The sequence below is a fragment of the Catharus ustulatus genome, chromosome 17 (genome assembly GCF_009819885.2).
Source record: "Catharus ustulatus isolate bCatUst1 chromosome 17, bCatUst1.pri.v2, whole genome shotgun sequence".
NCBI lineage: Eukaryota > Metazoa > Chordata > Aves > Passeriformes > Turdidae > Catharus > Catharus ustulatus.
In genome coordinates this window covers 4,881,947-4,902,561 of record NC_046237.1, presented here as the reverse complement: position 1 = coordinate 4,902,561, position 20,615 = coordinate 4,881,947, and the positions used below count along the sequence as shown (strand labels likewise).

Sequence of the window (20,615 nt, the reverse complement as noted above, 5' to 3'; positions counted from 1 at the left end):
TGGGACATGGAGCATTGTCCTGAGATGAGAGGTGACACTGGGATATGGAGCATTGTCCTGAGAGGTGGCTCTGGGATATGCAGCATTACCTGAGAGGTGGCTCTGGGTTATGCTGCTGTTGGAGTGGCTCCTGATGGCTGTGGCTCTCAGAGGGGACACTGCTGGACTGTGCATTTCATCAGAACACTGATCTGAATGTGCCTGCTGTATCTGCAGATGGTTTTATCTCCCTCACTGGAAAGTCCAACTCCTATAAATATCAATTAATCAATAATTAATCAATATTTACCAGTAAAAACTGGTAACAAGACAGGAAATTGTTTTGGTTTGGTTTATATTTTGGATGTAGGGGTTCTCTAGCAAGAAGGTTGTATGCCTTTGGAATTACACAGATAACCAGAGTGGTCTGCAAAGGCTGCAAAATATTTTATTAGTCTTCCTTATCGTTCTGTTACTTTTTTCTTTAGTTTTTGTTAAGCCAAGCCATGTTTCAAAGAAATAAGGAAGAGGGAAATGTTAGAAAAAAAGTCGGTTTGTGTTTTTCTGATATGTCTGAGGGCCAGAACTCTTCACTTTTTATTCCAGTGCTTGATTTTACACGTTTTATTAATTGAAAAAATACTAACAAAGAAAAAACCCCAAAGCACAATACTTTATAAATGGAAATGTCATTAGCAAATGGAATTACAAATAAGCAAGAGGCAAAGACGACCCTGCAGAATCATGCAGCTACATCCCATAATGATGGCACTTTCCATCCCAAACAGTCTTGTAATCAGGATTCATCTGGGAAGGTCTTCACAGCAAGAACATGTGAGGTGACCATTATAGTGGTCAGGAACACAAGACTTTTGCATCAGGAACATCCAACTAAGTTCTGTTTGGAGCCATGATGAATTGTTTAATTCAAACTAAAATGTGAACCTCTTTCAGGATTCTTTTAAGCATCTAACTTCTAACAAAAATGGTAATTAATTTTAATTTTAATTAGTTTTTTAATGAGAGACTTGGAAAGAATTCTTGAATGTTTGCATTTTTAATAGTGAATATGATTTTAGAGTACATGTGATCAGACTTTCCAGGAAAAAGAAGGCAGAAAGATATTTTAAATGGCCAAGTTCTATTGTCACCTTTTTCTGATTGAACATTTCAGTGATGTTTATTAGTTGTTTGATCTCAAATAGTAATTAATCCATTAATCCACAAACAGAAACCTGGTTGATAAAACAGAAAGATGTTTTCCATCTTTAAATATGTTGCTGAATTTAATTAAAACTGTGAGATAAGTTTTACAATTCTGGCTGTCTTCTAATACCTGGTAGTCAGTTGTGACCTGCTTCATTCAGCATTTTCAGCCTTATGCACTGGAGTTTGAGGTTAGGATACTTACATGTATTTAAATATTTTAAATGCAAGTTTTGGAAAGAAATTTCTTTTTTTACACTTGGCTGTCAGCACTTCCTCTTCTCCACTGTCACGAATTGTTAGCTGAGATTCATGTATGGATGGAGAGAGAGGGTGTTACAGTCCCACAGTGATTTTGTTTAGAAGTGGGAGATAAATGGGAATTGTTTTTAATTCATAACCAAGTTATCTCCAATGACCCTTCTGAACTTCATTGAAAATCCACTTAATGCCAGCTTGGGTGTAGCTTTGGGTTGGTGAGTTCCTTTTTTAGCTGATTGAGTTGGAAAAGAGGCTGTAGTTGGACTGGAGAGAGAGAAGCTCAGAGAGCAGCTCCATCTCCTTTTTCAAAGAATTGCCATCAAGCTGGAGGGGTGGTTTGTGTTCAGTCAAAACTTCCTTGCCTGCACAGTGTAATACTGGAGAAATTCTGCACAAGTTCATCACATTCTGAATTTTTACACCTTTTCCAAAGTCAGATGCCAACAAGCTAACATTCTAAGCAGGTAAAATGTCTCATATTATCATACTGTGATTAAAGTTTATGCAAGACTAGCCAGATGGTACTAATTGTCTATGTTTGTATGTAGCTGTGTGCACAGGGGTTTATCAGTGGTAGGGGCTGACTTAATGACATGTTAGAAACTATATAAATTAAAAATAACTGTGTATCAAATTTGAGTGGGAATGAAAGAGCTATTTAAATAGCGACAGATATAAATGTGGCTTTGTATGAGTTACTTCTTTATTAGGACTTCAATACTTGAAAGAAGTACTTCAGACTTCCTGTAGTTAGAAATCTAACAGGGTAGTGCTTAGAGTCAGGGTTTGAATTACAAATGATTGTTTTGTCTGTCTGCTGCCAAAAATTGAACTTTCTTGATATATTTTCTAAAGCTCACATTAATATGCTTTTCAACTGTCTGTTTGAGCAGTTGTGTTATGTTAATGTGTAGGCATGTTCTAATTTTGCATGTAGCTCAGGGAGAATATTTCATTGTTCAGATGTTGTGCTTGCACTTCAGGGGTATTGAACCTTCACTTTGTGGTTATTTCCCCTCTTTCCTCTCTCCTCGTTGATAATTTGGGGAGCAAAGCAGTAAGCTGACAGTACTGGTGTGTTGGTGTGTGGTGCAGACACATTGCTGAGCCTGATGGGTGTGTTGAGCTGGAGACAGGAACAGGTGTCACAGAGCTCTGGGCACTGCCTGATTCCACAAAAGTCTCATCTGTAGGCGAGCTGCTTTGGCTTGGTGCTTTCAGATAACTTCAGTCACTTTTGCACTGAGACAGAAGTTTAAGCACATCCCCCCATCCAGAATTAGGCTTAGTATTTCTAATGCTGCATCTGTAAGGAAAAAAGATATAACTCTTTGAAGAATTTGGATGGCATGTTAACTTCAAGATCTCTTGAGGGAACTCCCAAACTGGTGAATTTTAGGAAAAGGGGTTTGGTGTGGGGTGTCAGTATAGTTCTGTGGCATTTAAGGACTTCTGAAAGCTTGGGCATAGGTAAATTCCATGGGGTCTTTTCAGCAGCTAGAAACAAAATAGTGCTCAACAAGCCTTAATATTTGATGTTGACTTGAAAATAGCCCCTCAAATCAGATATCTGCTGTACTGGTGTTTTCAATTATAATAATAAAATTTCCACTGATTCAGTGTTTAGTTGCTTCAGCTGATCATTATGAGGGATGATTAAAATGGGCAATGTGAGTTCATTTCCCAAGATTTTATGTTTGCACATTGAAGAGGATGCCAGGTTCTGTTGGTGCAGGAATGAGGCTGATGTAGTAGCAGGTCATTAGCAGGTCTTTAAAATGTTCAGTTTATCTGTCTTTTGTCAGTAACCCCTTCCCCATAGTGTTAGGCTGATGGTGAGAAAGTGGTGATGGTTCCAAAGAGCAGCCCTCAGGATCAAGCTCTGTGTTCACTATTAAGATCCTTAAGTTTTTACAATATTGGTGGAAGTGGTGGTGGTGTCTGCCTTTGCTGTTTTAAAGGAAATACATTTCCATGCATAAGTTACACTTTTTGGAGTGGCTTGGAAAATAGTTTTTTGGACCTGACAGCTTCTACAGTCTGCAAGATAATAAATTTCTCCCCCTCCTCCTTTCCTACAGAAAAACACTTTGAGGATATTTGTTTTTAGATAAAACACTTGTCCATAGCACTTTGTGGGTCCCACCTTAACACTTTTAAAATAAGTTTTGATGGAAAGTCACATTTTGGATGTAAACTAGTTTAACATCTCTGTGTGACTGTGCTTCATTAAAAGAGAGTTAATGTAGAGAATGTAAGGAAAAAAATCAACTGAGGCTTTTCTTTTGAGCTCCTGTTTGTAGAAATCAGTATATTAATTTTGTAAAATCAGTATATTACAGTTTACTTGTAAAACTGTCCAAGAAAACTGTTTAAGGCGTTGTCTGTAAACATTTCAGCACTTCACCAGAATAGAAAAGCAAATAAAAGCTTGATTCTTTTGAAGTAGTCATGCTCTGAGATGCAATAGACCACATCTCCAGATATTGTTGGGGAGCGTGTATGGGCTTTTGATTCGCTGAACAACACTTCAGAAAAACTTTCTGATTTCACTAGTGCCTCTTGGTTTTCATGGCTAAGGTTCTTCCTGTAGTTGCTCAGAAAAGCCAACTAATTTTGAGTGCCCAGTTTGTTTCCTTAGGTGGCTTTTTCAGAACTGCTGAGGTCCTGAGGCTCTCAGGGACTGCATGCTGAATGAAGGAGCTCTTGGCATACAGTTCATGTTGTCCAGATCCTGTTTATGCCTTCAAGGAAGAGAGAATCACTTCTGAAAATCTGCCTGTTAAAATCTGGTTCCCTACAGCTACCCAGTGGGGTTAAGTGTATTGATCTGAGTGACTGAGCAGGGAATGAGTTCCTCATTTCCCTCTCTGTTTTATTTTTCATTTGGGGTGTAACATGGCACAGTGCAGTCTGTTGTTGATGCACATGAGAGAGATTATGATTTTATAGCCGCTTTCATTACTGAATTGGTTATGGGAAATTAATTTAGAACTTAGACAATTGTGTTGCTGTTGATGGTGAAGCCTAGGTTTGATTATTTTTCTTTCCCTCTTAAAGACAAACTAACAGGAATCTTGCCTAATGGCAGGATTTTCTTCTATTTGTAATTTCTTAGTAAAGAGCAGGTAGGATTTTTACAGGATTATTCATTTTAACTTCTAGTCACATGGAATATTTGTGGTTGGGGCAGATACAACTCACTGTGTTCTCTAGCACACCATACTGAGCATTTGGAGTATTTCTGAAATCAAGCTATTCTAGACAAAATGCTATAATGCAGCTGGATATTTTGCTTTCATTCTAAACCTTTTGTTAGCTGCCTAGTCCTTCAGCAATACATTAATTCCAACTTGGATAAAAAACCAAAACAAACAAACAGAAAAATATGTTCTTTGATATTTGCAAAGGATGTGTGTGTGCTGACCCCTCTCTGTTTTGCAGGCATGGTCCTGGTGCGCAGTGAGAACGGGCAGCTGCTGGTGATCCCCCAGCAAGCCCTGGCACAGATGCAGGCACAGGCACATGCCCAGTCTCAGCCTCAGAACACTCTGACTCCTCGTCCTGCTACACCTACCAGTGCACCCCCAGTGCAGATATCCACAGTGCAGGTCAGTCCAGCAAGCTGTGCTGCTAAAAATTGTTCTGTTCCATGTGGGGAATACATGAGAAAGGAAGGTGTGGTATGAGTGATTTGAAGAAACCATAGGTCTGACTGGGATATACAGACTTTTTATAGACTCATAGAAGCTCAGAATTGTTTGTGTTGGAAGGGGCCTTAAAGTTCATCCAGTTCCTGATGTGGACAGGGACACCTTGCACTGGACCAGGCTGATTCAACCCCATCGCAACCTGTAACTTCCAGGAACAGGAGTCCACACCTCTCTGGGCAATCTGTGCTGGGGCCTCATCACCCCCAGAGCCAAGAATTTCTTCCAAATATCTGATCTAAATCTACTTTCCACAAGACACAGGCATTGCATTTTGTTCCTAATTCTGTTACAGCTTGGCTGTTACTCATCAAAAATATTTTTACATATCTGAATCTCATTAAGTTGAAAACTTTGATATAAAGAAGACCATATATGGTTAATGTGTACAACTCTTCTCCCCAGAATAAATAGAAGACTAAAAGAAAAAAATGTATGTGGATATATGTACACCAAGATTTTGACAGTTGCATTGAGTTCAAGACTGAAAATCCTTCTCAGAGTTTTGTAGTGGTTCAGATGCGTTCTTTGATATTTGCAATAATGCAGAATCAGAACACTAGATAAAGCAGATGGCATTTAACTATAGATACTGATGTGTTTGTGATTTTTTTTTTTTTTCCCTCTTCCCCAGGCCCCAGGAACACCCATTATTGCACGACAGGTGACACCAACTACTATCATCAAGCAAGTGTCTCAGGCTCAAACAACAGTGCAGCCCACGACAACGCTACAGCGTCCCCCGGTTGTGCAAGTGAGTGTGTAGGGAGGTAATGTGTGCATGACACTGCCAGGCACACAGAATGCAATTGCTCATGCAGGGAAGAAGTGCCTTCTGGATTAGCCCCTCTAAAATATCTGTGGGTCTCTGTGTGTGTTTTGGATGTATAGGTGTAATATTTTATATGTATATTGTTGTTATTTCATATTATACTTACACCTATCTGTATTTAAAAGTATTGTGTTCTTATTTGTACAGTCACAGAGCTGACTAAAATAAAATACTTTTCTGCTTAAAGGAAGTGACAAGAATTCCCTTTGGATGTAGGGCTGTGGTGTTATTCCTGTGATGGATCTGCAGTCCTCTGAATTCTGCAGCAAAATTTACAATTGCAAAGATGACTGCACTGGCAGCCTTCTCTTCCCAAAGCTTTCTCCCTTTCACATGAGTCTCTGCTTTGGTCTGTGTCCTTCTGGAGACTGATAACTCACAGAGAGACTGATGTCACTCTGGGCTGGCCTCTATTCATTTTGGGCTTACTTGGAAATTTTTTTTGAGATATTGAGAGTTTAGAAAACAGTGCAAGAGTGTGAAATTCTCCACATGGCTTCCAGGCAGCAGTGATACAATATGATTGCTGTCACCTAATCTGTCTCATTGTGCTTTCTTCATCCTTTGAGTAGACAGGATTAGAGAGTTTTAATTTAAAACATGCAGGTTTTGCTATGCATCCAGTTAACATTTTTCCCCTCAGAGCCTTTCCCTATGCTACTGATCTTTCTAGATCTAAGAGTTAATTTACCTAACTGAATCTCCTTAATTTCCACTGCTGTTATACAGGACAAAAAAAACCCCACCATCATTCCATCTGCATATTTTGTGCTGTAATGAGCACACCATGGACTTCATTTATCCTGATTTCAAAAAAATGAGACAAATTAAATCCTTGTCTCCCTTAGTTTCTCCCAAAATAACAATAAAGTTAGCTTTGGCAGCTGGGGAGCCTCTTGTGCCTCTTTATATAAAGAGCAAGTTTACAAATGATTTCTGAACATTCTGAGTGTCAGTTGTAGCTTGGTAGGAATTTGTCTCTCAGAGTGAGTTGTTGTTAATAATTAGACTATTGGAAGCCCATGAATGAGCTGTGTATGTGAGAAGATCTTGCTTGCAACAGTGATTCTTTGGAGCTGATATTTCTACTCCAAATTACCAATCTGTCTACAAAAGTAGAAAAATGTTTTGTCCCATTGTTCATCACAAAGACCTCGGTAAGACCCAAGCTTTTGTGTCAGTTGCGCCTTTTTAGAAATTCTTCCCTTTAGAAATGGCAATTAATGACACAGGCAAAAAGATAAATAGAATTCAGAGGAAATCTGCTCTTGTTTTAGCTGAGTTTTGAAACCCCACTGGCTGAGACTGTGTTTAATGGTATTTGATTCAGTGACCAAAAATCGCGCAATTTTTAATCAACTTTGGGAATTCCCGTTTGGAATGTTTTTAGTGCCATCTGGTGGCTGTTTCCTTCCACTGCACCAGACTGCACACACAGAGCAACTTATTTATAGCATCTGTGGAAGGTGTTCTGCTGCCCTGTGCCTCATTTGCTGTTTGATGGCTCAGGAACACAGGTTCTTGGTACACTCCAAGGAGAATAATCTTGTGTTTTTATTCTCTGCAGCCTCAGATTGTTCTGGGTGGTACTGCACAAACAACCACGTTGGGGACAGCAACAGCTGTACAAACTGGAACTCCTCAGAGAACAGTGCAAGGGACAACGGCCACCTCCACTGCTGCCACAGTAAGATACTGAGAAATGTAACATCTCTTTTTGTCCACTCACATATGCATGATGTGCATATATACACATAGGTGTAAACACAGATGGGAGTGGAGATTAGCAAAGATGCAGGAAGTCTGTGAGCTGTTGACCTTGAAAAGGTAAACTTTAATAGAACCATATAATTTACAAGGTGTGGGTACAGATCACTTGAATTTTGACAGGTATCAAAGTGTTTTTGTTTCTGTAACAGTATTAAAGCACTCATTTAAAAAAATATATTAGATGTATTTTATAGAACAGTGAATTGTTCAGCACTGTAGAGGAGAGTAAGCAGTTGGCACTGATTGATTCAAGCTGCATATTTCCAGGATTGCAACACAAGGAAAATTCATGTACTGTGCCCTGTGAAGCAAGAGCGTTATTATTTTTTTTTTGTCCTACTAAAACATGTATTTTCCCATATACAGTGTCCATTCTTAAAATACTTGGGTGTTTCCTAATTTCATGAAGACCTACAATTTCTTAAATTTTGATAACAAAATGTACAATACATATGTGTATGTGAAGCAAAATAATCATTTCAGTCTGTTTATATTTTAAGTGCTGAGGGACGTGTATCTGTAAATATTACTCTGCACTGATGAGCTAAAGGACTTTATTCATGGAGTATATGGTCAAATCATGTATTAAGAGGAGTTTATCTTCCTTTCTCTGACTGTTTTCCTTCTACCCTTCCTTCTAAGGAAACTATGGAAAATGTGAAGAAGTGCAAAAACTTTCTGTCCACGTTAATAAAACTGGCATCATCTGGAAAACAGTCCTCAGAGACTGCGGCTAATGTGAAGGAATTAGTACAGAATCTACTGGTAAGAAAAGTTCATCAAAAGTTGTAAAATTCGGCATCTGGGCAAATTCAGACTCAAAACTGATTTTTGGTGTTTTTTTGTTTTTCTTCAGAGGATGGAGTTCATAAAATCTGAGCTAAATCAAATTAACTTTGCCTCTTCTGAATTAAAATAGATGCATAAATTTTCCATTAAGTTTATAACTAAGACATTTCTGCTTGTATTCATGCATGAGAACATGAGTTCAGTTGAAGTGTGGGTAGTAAGAGCAAGTAGTGGCTCTTTAAATTCTACATTTTGATAAAACAATGAATAAAAAGGTGTATTATGTACTTGAGGGAAAACACTACAGCTGGTGCAATAGCTGACTGTAGGAAACCACAAGTATTTACCAAGAAAAGGTAATTAATATCTGATACTAATATAAAAGCTTGACATTTAGTATTTATAGAGTGAATACTAATTGTTTAGCCTACTTATTAGCCACCTTTTAAGTTGTGGTGAAGCTGTGTATTCCATCATGCAGTAACTAGGTCTTTAGGTCTTATAACTTGGAGTTTGTAGTAAAGTTGGTTACTACCATAAAGCTATTGGTAACTAAAACCAGTGAGGAATGATAAAGCCACTTATTTTCAGTACATTCCCAAGTTTAAATATTTTTTTGTGTTGCATGTCTGTAAAAATGAATTTCTACAAATTTGTTCATTTGAATTTTTTTTTTGAAGGATGGAAAAATTGAACCAGAAGACTTTACCAGTAGGCTCTACAGAGAACTTAATTCTTCACCTCAACCTTACCTTGTGCCTTTCCTGAAGGTAACTTATCTTCACTACTCTTTCTTTATTTCTGTGCTTTTATATCAACAGCAATGAGCACAACCACATCCTTTGCCATTATAGGTGGAATTCCAAAATGATGTTAAAGGAAGTTTTAAATTATTAAAGGTTTTTGCTCCCTTAAAAATAGTTTTTGTGTCTTTGTTCCTAGAGTTTGTTACTGTGATTCATTGGCACAGTCAGTAATGTGACTTCTACCATGGTGACACATTGTAGCTCTTCTGAGAAATCTGAAAAGTTTTCTTTCTATGACTTAAACCACAAACCTGTGAATTGATTTATTGCTCTCCTTTTAGTCTTGGAAAGCAAAGAGATTCGGTGATACAGAAAACTGTACCTTCTGGGCAAGTTTTGCCTGTGCTGTAAACTGATTTGGAGAAGCAGGAAATTTGTCACCTCCCAATGATAAATCACATTTGACATAAATTTTATAGTAGTTGGACAAATCTCAAAATAGTATTTATTGCAAAACATTTACCATCAGTGAAATCACCGAAAATACAACAGCACTGAATGATAGGAGTGTAATTGCTTGACTAATGTGTGATTAAGGGCTATAGTTGTAGGTGTGTGTTGACATTTCTGGTTTCTTAAATGCTTGTTCAACCTTGAGCTGTTCCTGAGGACAAAAATTGTTGCCATAAGAAAAAAACTAAATTAAGAAGCCACTAGGACACTGTGGTCTGTTGGGCTGTTCTGAAATCTTCCCTGGTGTTCCAGTGTGACCTTTAAGCTGTAGGCTGACAGTCAAGGAAGGCAGCATGGGCTTGGATTGTTAAATACATAACAGGGGTTCCAGGTAGGCTGCATAGCCCAGATGCTCATGATATCCCAAAGGTATTGTCCCTCTGCTCATTGAACAGGAGCAGGTTGGTATTTCTGTGTGCTCACCTTTCCTCAGGCGCACGCAGACCAATCCCATGGACTGAAACAAAACACATTGCTTCTTTACAATTCATATCGTGTGAGCCAGGATGAAACAACTCAACAAAACTTTCCTTTTCCCTTTTCAGAGGAGTTTACCTGCCTTGAGACAGTTAACACCAGACTCTGCAGCTTTCATTCAGCAGAGCCAGCAGCAGCAGCCGACGACGCAGGCGACGATAGCCACGATCCCGTCGGCGGCGGCCGTGCTGCTGAGCTCCTCGGTGCAGCGCACGGCGGGCAAGGCCACTGCCACTGTCACCAGTACCCTCCAGCAACCCGTCATCAGCCTCACCCAGCCCACACAAGTTGGTGTCAGTAAACAAGGGCAGTCCACGCCACTGGTATGTGAGCTAAGTGCAGAGTTTGTTGTTGCACAGGGGTTTTTTTGATTGTGCTTCTTGAGTTGGTGGTTTAGCTCAATCAAAGAGCTGAGAAAAAAAAATAAATTACATCTTGGTTAAAATGCTCTTAGGTTTTTCCTACCTGATTCTCAGATTATTTACAGGTTTTTTTTTCCTTGTTATTTGCAGGTTATCCAACAGTCTCAAAAAGCAGGGGCATTGATAAGGCCTCCACAAGTCACGTTGACACAGACGCCCATGGTGGCATTGCGGCAACCACACAGTCGTATTATGCTCACTACTCCTCAAATCCAGCTGAATCAACTTCAGACAGGTAAGAGGTCAAGGTACTTGTGATATGCCATATTTGATAGCATTCTCTGAAGTGTGGTTTAGGGATTGCTTGCCCAGAGAAGCTGTTGATATCCCATCCCTGGAAGTGTTCAAGGCCAGGCTGGATGGAGCTTGGAGCAACCTGCTCTAGTGAAAGGTGTCAGAGGGGTTGGAACGAGATGATCTTCAAGGTCCCTTCCAACCCAAACCATTCTGTGGTTCCAGGAATGTCAGTTCCTAAGTGCCCTGTTTGTACTACTGCTAAAATCTTCCACTGTGTAGTGCCATAGTGGCTGGGGATACAGATCTGTCAGGGCAGCATTGACAGAGAAATGATTTGTCTGCTGGAATTGTTTGGGAAGGGTCCTGTTTTTACCTGGGTGAAACGCTGACAGAAGCTATTGAGGTCCCCTCTTTGTACCAGACCTATTGCCATAACTACCTGTGACTGGCTTGCATGTGTGAACTCTTACTGATGGAGTACAAATCCTGTCTGTCTTCTTGCAGTACCTGTGGTAAAACCAGCAGTATTACCTGGAAACAAAGCTATTGCCACTGTTTCGACACAAGTAGCTGCTGCTCAGAAGAATAAACTGAAAGAACCTGGGGGAGGCTCTTTTAGGTGAGGAACTGTATGTTTGTGCTTGTGCTGTTTGGGCAGCTGAACTCAGACTGTCTGGGGAAACTCACAATAACCTAGAGGCAGATTTTCTGGGGGCAGGTTTGCTTCTTCATTAAAGACTTTAACAAACAACACTGGACATACTCGTGCCAACTGGTTTTAGCATTTAGCTGGCACTAAACCTCATAAACAATTCCTGCCCAGACAAGCAAGTGGAATTCATTCCTTCACTTCTCCCAGCTCTGCTTGATTTACTCAGATGTACAGCCTGTCTTAGTGGTGAGGGCAGATTATTATTGTTTTGTAGTAGTGATTTGTTTGGTCTCTGGTTTCTCAAGGTGTTGAAATATTACATAAGAAAGGCTCTTGGAAAAAACAGGAAGTACAAAATTAACACTCTTTGAAGTCAAAGCAGTAATTTCTCATTTACAAACAAATGAGCTGTATTTTATTATATTAGAGAAGCAAATAAAATGTAAAATTAAGTATTCAGGTTTATGGTGGAATTCATTATATGCAGCTGTGGTATCATAGCAGTATGTGCAGATAAACACTAAATATTGTGATTATAATAAATTTTCCTTCCTTTAAGGGATGATGATGACATTAATGATGTTGCATCAATGGCTGGAGTCAACCTGTCAGAAGAAAGTGCTCGGATATTGGCAACAAACTCTGAGCTCGTGGGCACGTTAACAAGGTCCTGTAAAGACGAAACCTTCCTTTTCCCAGCACCTTTACAAAGAAGGATATTAGAAATAGGTATGTTCTTTTATCTTGTTTAATAAAAATAAATTTCACTACTCTTAGCTTTAATTGAAGGCATTTTCCATATAAATTGGTTTGAATAATTAAAAGTTGCTGGAGTCATTGCTTTCTGGTATATTCGGATGCTTGTGGGAAATCATTTGTCCTAGGGAAGTAGGATAGTGTCAAGGAATAGCAAACATAGATTTGCCTTCTAAAGTGGTGGCAATTCAACATCACAACTACTCAATCTGGTTGAAGTCTGACTGTATAAACTACTAAGGTGCAGCAAGCATGACACAAACAATGAAATAATTCCAGAAGCACTTTTATCAGCTTTGCTTAGGAATTTAGAATTGATAGTGGAACAAAAAGCAATCTTGAATTCTTTGTTACACTGTAGTACACAGCATTTATTAATAGATTGTCAGTTTTGTTAAACTAATGTGAATTTTAATATGTGTCTAATTTCCTGTTTAATCCTTGTCTGAGCAAAACCTGCAAATCATATTTAGAAAAAAGGATTTAAATTTCTATGACTAAGATTATACTCATATTTAGTTTTATTGTAAATGATTTTTTGCAACCCACTTGTGTTCTGATTGTAGGTAAAAAACATGGAATAACAGAAATCCATCCTGATGTAGTTAGCTATGTATCACATGCTACACAACAAAGACTACAAAACCTCGTGGAAAAACTATCAGAGACTGCTCAACAAAGGAATATTTCCTACAAGGTAACTGTACTTAATTGCTCAAATCAAATGGCAAAATTGCACAAATTCAGCAGGCTGTGGTGTTGACTCTAATGCAGGAGTTCAGGTGTTCTTTGTTCTGTGAAATCAGGTTGTTTATTCTCTTTGACTGATTCACCTTCCATTAAGATATTAATACACATGGGTGACTGGAACTTTTCAGTTTGCATATACAAAATGGTTTTAAAACAAATGCAGAGAAGCTGTGCCCTCCCCTTTATTTATTATGTCAAATGTTTAGTGTGTGAGTGATTGTAGAGTCAGACAGATAAAAGCAGTGCTTTGAATTCCCAGGAGACTGTTATCTGACAGATGTGTGTTCCTAATAGATGCAAATGCCTGAGCAGCATTTAAAAAAACCACACAGCTCTATGAAATATGTTTGAGAGGTTAAAGCTGTGATGATATTAGTTTAGAAGTCAAAATCTGATGATTCATGGAATAGAACAAAATGCTTTTAAGAGTTGTAGCTGGTTTGACTGGTGTAAATATACTCCTGCTATTTGTCTGAAAAGGACAGAGTGAACATGGGAGCTTTGAATGTGTATGTTCTTCCCCAGCACAGTACAAGTTAACAGCTTTGTTTTTAAGGGAGTAATGAGAAACATATTTGCTGTATTTTCAGGATGATGAAAGATATGAACAAGCAAGTGACGTTCGGGCACAGCTCAAGTTCTTTGAACAACTTGATCAAATAGAAAAGCAGCGTAAAGATGAACAAGAAAGGGAAATTTTAATGCGCGCAGCAAAGGCAAGTGCTCGGCTTTCACACGTGTTTGCAAAGTGTCAGTTTTGACATCAAAACTGCAGAGTTTCTTTTCATTCTAAAACACTTGCAATGAAGGGGAAGACTAATCTTCAAAGATGGAACTTGATGAATGTTCTTAACAAGAGCTCAGTTTTGCTTTTCATTGTTGATCATGGGAAACAGGTTCTTTGCCACTCATTGCATTTTCCCAAATTAAAAGAAAATTTAGTTTTTGCATTGACAAAGAAAGATGAATTTTATGGCTTAGTGGTGGTCTTAAATGTAGTAGAGAGGTTACAGGTATTTTGGAGACTAGAAATAGAATTCAGAAAGATTTTACAAACTGGAGAAATACAATGATTAGGAAGCAGTTGATGTAATCATGAATGTGAATATTAAACTGTTGTTTTACTCAGTGGGTATAGAAAGAATATGATTAAATAAGAGCACCCTAGAAGTAATGCACAAAACAACCTGTGCTTTCTGTTAGTTTTGTGAACCAGCATGAGTTGACAATGTCAAAATCTAAATTTATTTTGTTGTTGGCCTGAAGAGGTAAAGGATTAACAACACTCAGGATTTGATAGGATGAGAGGAAATAGCTTCAAGTTGCGTCAGGGAAGGTTTAGATTGAATATAGAGAACAATTTCATCACTGAAAGGGTTGTCAAGCCCTGGAACAGGCTGCCCAGGGCAGTGGTTGAGTCACCATCCTTGGAAATATTGTGTAGATGTGGCACTTGGGGGCATGGCAGTGCTGGGGAAACAGCTGGGCTTGATGTTCTTAAAGGTATTATCTAATCTAAATTATTTCATTATTCTAAGAGTATGACACACACAAGGAATGGCAGGTGCCCAGTGAAATGGGCAGTTGCTGATGTAAATGGTCTTGGGTCACTCAGGTGCACTTTGTTCAGCCTGCAGCCTGACCTGTGTGTGTAGGTGTAGCAGAAATATCTGCTCTGAGTAAGTGCCTGGTTACCCAGCAAGGGGAGGAATTGTTCCAAAAAGTACAGGTCTGATTCCTTTGTTCATATGCAAAGTGTGTAATTCAGTTCACAGATCTGTGTAATTTGTGTTTTCCAATGGTTGCATTTAAGGCATAATTGCCTGGCTACTCCTTTGCTGTCTTTAACAAAGCAGAAAAATGGGATGCCTTTTTCAAAATTACATACATTAAGAAAAGGAAAACTTTTAATTTCTAAAAGTTGTTTACCACTGTTGCCCTCTGTGGGAGTGATAGGTATTCCCCACTTCCTGCTGAAATTTAGGAAAAGCTTTCATATATAATCTGTAACTACTTTTGTAACTGAATTAATTTTTCTTTCTTTTCCTCCAACCACCTCTTGCTCACCCTTTATCAACACAGTCTCGATCTCGACAAGAAGATCCAGAACAGCTTAGGTTGAAACAGAAGGCCAAGGAGGTGAGTGCTGAGCTTAACATCAACTTTTATTTTGGAAGTTGAAGAAGAAATAATGACCCATCCTTGTTCTGGCACACAGATGCAGCAGCAAGAGCTAGCACAAATGAGACAGAGGGATGCCAACCTGACTGCGTTAGCTGCCATCGGCCCCAGGAAGAAAAGGAAAGTAGACTCACCAGGATCTGGATCAGGGACAGAGGTACAGTGTCATTGTCACCTTCGGTATTGCTGCCTCAGCCTCTGTGCAAACCTTTCTATTCATAGCTTTTTCCCCAGTTTGTGGTGTAGCACAAGTGTTTTGTGTTCAGATTTGCTCACTCCAAGGCCAGGATCAATTTTTAGCACCTGTAATGTCACAGGTCATTCCCGGATTCATGGAACTGGAGGGATGTTAAAAAAACCATCTGATCTCACAAGTCTCAGCTTTTTGGACCTCCATAGCTTTGGAAAGATTTTTGTGGTCATAAGTACTTGAAGTGCAGAGTGATGCTGAGGGTAAGTGGGGTGGTAGGATTCAGTCACTGCTGAATTTAACAACAGGAGCTTCAAGTTCCGGGAGCTTGCCTAATTTCTCTCTTCAGCAGTTGATTGGCCTTAGATTTAGTGTCTCCACAGCAGATCAGTTTGACCAGTTCCATCTGATCAGGATGTTCTTGCACTCTCTGTATTCTGCTGTTGAATCTGCTTTTAAAAAATTCTCTGTAGACTAGGTATCAGAATGCTTAGTGTCTGATTCATTTAATTTACATTCTGGTGCATGATTATCTGCTGTATTTCTAAACAAGTTAATAAACAAGAAATGCAGAAAATTGCTTTCTACTTGAGACATTCAATGTGGGATTTCTCTAACATTTAAAAAGAGCAAAATATTCTTGAAAATTGTCATTGGACCAAAAGCTCTCTTCATAATTTGAGGATTTTTCCCTGTGGGGTTTTGTGTCTGATAGCAAGTGACAGAATAGTAATAGTTTAATAATTCTGTTTATTACTCCTGGAGCATTCTGAATTTTCAGTGCTGAAGCATTTATACTGTAGAAAAACCTCAAAAGAGTTCACCTTGGTTTATACTGAATTGCTAGAAGGAATAATTTACATGTGCTTGATATAAAACAGTAGAGAAAAATCTGAATACTAGCAAATGTTATTTTTGTTTATGAAAAATCAAGCCTCTTGAGCATCCTCTAAAGTAATTTTAAGTTTTGAAATTTTACTAAAATGTCTGCTACTGGAGTAGAAGACTTGTTTTTATATAAGCTGACAAATTACTCTATTAAGGGTTTATAGATGTGGTTTAAAATTATGAAAATTGCAGAATGGGGCACTTTGCAAAGATAGATGTGTACACAAATGAAGTTGTCTCAGAGGAATATGCTGAAGTACCTCATGCAGAGTTAATGTTGGTGTTGCTTACTCCTGCATGCTCAGCTGTGCCACCTTAATGGTCTGTTAATGTCACTTGGGTTATGGGATTTTTTTTGCATCTCCTGTGAACACTTGTTTGTATTTCATCTAAATCTGACTAATTTAGTTGTCTTGGATTAATCACTGGTTAACCAATTAACTGCAGGTTCCCTGGAAATCTATTCTTTTTGTCTGTTTAATTAAGAAGCAGCTGCCTTTGATCTGATACTCACAGCTGTGCTTTTGCTGCTGTGTCACTTGACATTTTTAAATTGGGCTCCACTTGTCACCATTTGTATGCAGTTTGTGGTTAAGGCATATTACAAGAAGTGTGGAAAATAAGGTTTGCTGTTACTTAGACACAGTTTTGTAAATGGAAGCTTTTGATGTCTACAAATGCTGACTCTTAATTACATGTAAAATCACTTCTAAGTAGTAATTGCACTGTTTTGTTTCCAAATTCAACAAAACAGGTTGCTGGCAGTTTGAGAGTTTTATGTCCATGTGATTTTACTGAAAGTTACCAAAAAGCTTCTTAATTTATTCCATACATAATTCTGTGTCTTTAAATACTCCTGAAATTTTATCTTTGCATTTCAGGTATTATGGTCTACATAATAAAGCTCAGGCTTGAGCTTTCACTAAAGAATATGTAAAAACCAATAATAAAGCCCCTTCCAGCCATTCTTTCTGTTGTCTAGCAATCATATGTGTGTGAGGAAAATTTAGTTAGCATCCAGTACTTTCCTGCATCACCTGATTTCCACTAAGTTGGTGAAAATTAGATGGCCAAATTGTCAAAGTGCCTTAAAACATCCCTTGAAAATCCGACCTTTGAGCAGCCCTACCTACAGGATTTTAAGTGAGTTGGTGTTCGCTGGTCAACAGAATACTTGAGAATCAAAAATCTGACTTTACTGTTAGCACTGTGGTGAAGCAAGTTGACCTGCACTGAGCAGAGTTCTGCTAACCCAGCATGATCATTTCCAGTTGGTTTGTTCATTAATAATGTTCATTGATTAAATACATTATTTTCACACATGTTAGTGCTAACTTGAGCAGCTTATTCACATGGCTCATGCACCACTATAAATTTGGGCTTTTTTCAAGTCTGGGGTGTTTTTATTAAGAAAAATTATTGAAAATTCTCCAAACTCAGGGACAGATAAGTCTTTATTCACTACTGGAGTGCGTTTGGTGTCACGAAGTATAAAAGTTCCATTAAAAAAAAAAAAAAGAAAAGCTAACATTATGTTAGTAAATTAAATTGAAGGGGAGAATGAATGCGTATCTGAGCCACCGAAACAAAGCCCTTTTCCAGAAGAATTCATGATTCAGGTGAATCACCTGTGAGCAAACAAAGATTCCCGGCAGGAGAGAGAGGAGCAGCCCGGGCTGCGCTCCGCGCGCGCCACCTGCCGGCCACTGCGCGCTGCTGCAGCTCCGCGCCTGCGTTCCCTCCTGCTTTGCTTTTTAATTCTTCTTTTTTAGTGATGGATATAATAACGTGCTGCAAGTTTATTCTGCTGCTTCAGGAAACTTGCCAGAGGGATGAGTGATGCTAAGAGTTGGAGAAGCGTTCAGAGGTCATTAGAGAATGTGTGACTGTGTCTAGGAAAGTATCTCCTAGATATAGTCCTGAGCTTGGTTACAGAGAGCTCCCTGCTGTGGGGATCAGGGGGATGATTCGAGGCCTCAGGATTGCTCCCCAGGTCATCCACAGCTCCAGGGCTGCCCTTGGCATCTGTACACTGGAATTGTGAAGAATCCTGTCCTTTCTGTTTGATTTGGTTGTTGGGATTGCCTATCCTTAGCACCTTCCTAAAAGTACAGGCAGTGCTTTGAGCCTTTTTTGTCTGTATTGAAAGCCCTGAAAACTTCTGCTTGTTCAGCTGTTGGTAATGAATCAGAATTAGGAAGGGAATCTCTAATCTGGTAGCACACAGCTTCCTGACTATGTACAGCTTTTATGCCACAGGTTTTCTCTGAAAAGTTCTGGAATGCTTTCAGGCATGGACTGATGGAGCTGTTCTTGTGCTTTGCAGGGATCTGGTTCGAGTGCAGCAGTCCCAGGCAGCTCTGGAGTTGGAACAACCAGACAGTTTACGCGACAAAGGATAACGCGGGTGAACCTCAGGGACCTCATATTTTGTTTAGAAAATGAGCGAGAGACAAGCCATTCACTATTGCTATACAAAGCATTCCTTAAGTAAAATGGAAAAGATCAAGGTATTTTTGACGGAGAGACGCCTGAGGACATTTTTTAATATATTTGCAAATGACGCCTTTTTGTAACAAGCGAATGGGATATTGTTTAAAAAACAACCACCTCTTTACATGGAACAGTTTTATATTCCTGTTTATAAATAAACTCTTCAGTATAAGAGAAATGCATTTCTGTAACAGTGAGGATACTTACAAGGCCTGTGGATACTATAAAAGGACAATTAAATTTTAACTCATCTCTTGATTGAGTGGCCTTCTTGCCAAACAAGCCATATATAAAGACTGATGGAATCGTTTAGCAAATAACTAGCTACCCTTTGTCAGCCCTGTAGCAGTTTCCACATTAATTGTTCATTTTAGTTCAGTTTTATTCAACTAAATCCATTACATAGGCATATGTCTACAGCAGATGACCTCATTTCATTTAGCTTTTTTTTTTAAACAGTCAGTTAGCAAAGCAAACTGATTTTTTAAGAATATTTATCTTCCCCCCCCAAATGCTCAAAATCTAGAGGGATATACAGTTAATTTTAAACATAACCTCAATTTTAATCACATTATTGCTTATTAGAGGCCCTGAAATCCCATAAAGGAGGGTTACTTCTGAATGTTTAAGCAGCATCTGTAAAAAATGCATTTTATTTGCTATAGTTTGTAAAGCTGTAAAGTTAAAAAAGGAAAAAAAGGAAAAAAAGAGAAACCTTTTCAGCATAAATATATTTTACTTGCACTGTGTTTTTTAGCTAAAGTGAAAGCTTAGATTAAATAAAATCAAAAGTTGAGAGGAATCATCAAAAGACTGTTTCTCAGTGTGAATCAAGTGTTGAAAAATGGTTGGTGTATTTTGTCAGTAATTGTACATAATTTTTGGCACATAACATAAAAATGGCTATGTAAACTATAATTATTTTGCTAAAAGACTGTATGCAAGCTGTGGGCCTACTTTAAAGATGTCCAGAGCAAAGTCCCTTCTTTGTACCTATTTTTTTATTACAAATATACTAATTGGTTCTTTATATTTTCAGAGGTTATTGTATTAAATTGTCTATTGATAGTACTTTTATGACTGTAAATACTTTGGCTTTCTTTGTGTGAACTCTCATGGTAGAATTTAACTCTTGCGTGTAAACTGAATGCTGATCAGTATTTTTATCAACACCTGACAACTGTTACACCCCTTTTATTTTGTCTTTTAGGAAATCCTGTCTTTCCATTTTTTTTTCATGTAAATTTTGCACAGTTACTTGTTCATATGTAAATATTTTACTTTCAAAAATGAAGTTTTTAATTGCTATTGTTTTATATAGGATTGAAAGAAAATTAACTCCTTTATTAAAAACAAATTTATCTGTATTTGCTAATGTATTTTTCTCTCTAAATCTTTTCTGCACTTGGATATATTTTTCTTGGTACAGTAAAAGATGAGTCTACCTGAGGGGATGCTGTTTGCTAAAGATGCACTTTGGGATGTTTTTATACTATTTTGTTTTATCAGTATTTTGGAGGTATGTGATTTCATGACTTGGTATTTGGTTGTTGTCTTAAGGGTCTTGGAGTGGCATCAGGAGACAGTGAATTTGGTTTGGTTTGGTTGGTTTTTAAGCAGGGAGAGATGTCTGAAACATCTGAAATATTTTGTGTTTGTCTAGTGAAGATTTAATAAAACAGCCTCTCCTTGAGGGCAGCCTGCTCCCTCAAACACAGCTAAAGTGGTTTGCAGAAGAAGGTAGGACATAAAACACATTTTGG

At 38.4% G+C, this 20,615-nt stretch overlaps 1 protein-coding gene across 1 annotated transcript in view; it reads left to right on the top strand.

Annotated features, from left to right (window-relative positions):
- The window catches only part of TAF4 (TATA-box binding protein associated factor 4), a 35,499-nt gene extending 15,812 nt beyond the window's left edge, over positions 1-19,687 (top strand). The window contains exons 3-16 of the mRNA XM_033075147.1: positions 4,891-5,057; positions 5,791-5,910; positions 7,556-7,675; positions 8,401-8,523; positions 9,228-9,317; positions 10,352-10,606; positions 10,796-10,940; positions 11,447-11,561; positions 12,154-12,323; positions 12,917-13,047; positions 13,691-13,816; positions 15,183-15,239; positions 15,319-15,438; positions 18,686-19,687. Of these exons, the coding sequence (XP_032931038.1) occupies positions 4,891-5,057; positions 5,791-5,910; positions 7,556-7,675; positions 8,401-8,523; positions 9,228-9,317; positions 10,352-10,606; positions 10,796-10,940; positions 11,447-11,561; positions 12,154-12,323; positions 12,917-13,047; positions 13,691-13,816; positions 15,183-15,239; positions 15,319-15,438; positions 18,686-18,853 (1,907 nt within the window). The 3' untranslated portion in view covers positions 18,854-19,687. The remainder of the gene's footprint in view (positions 1-4,890; positions 5,058-5,790; positions 5,911-7,555; positions 7,676-8,400; positions 8,524-9,227; positions 9,318-10,351; positions 10,607-10,795; positions 10,941-11,446; positions 11,562-12,153; positions 12,324-12,916; positions 13,048-13,690; positions 13,817-15,182; positions 15,240-15,318; positions 15,439-18,685) is intronic.
- Positions 19,688-20,615: the final 928 nt, after the last annotated feature.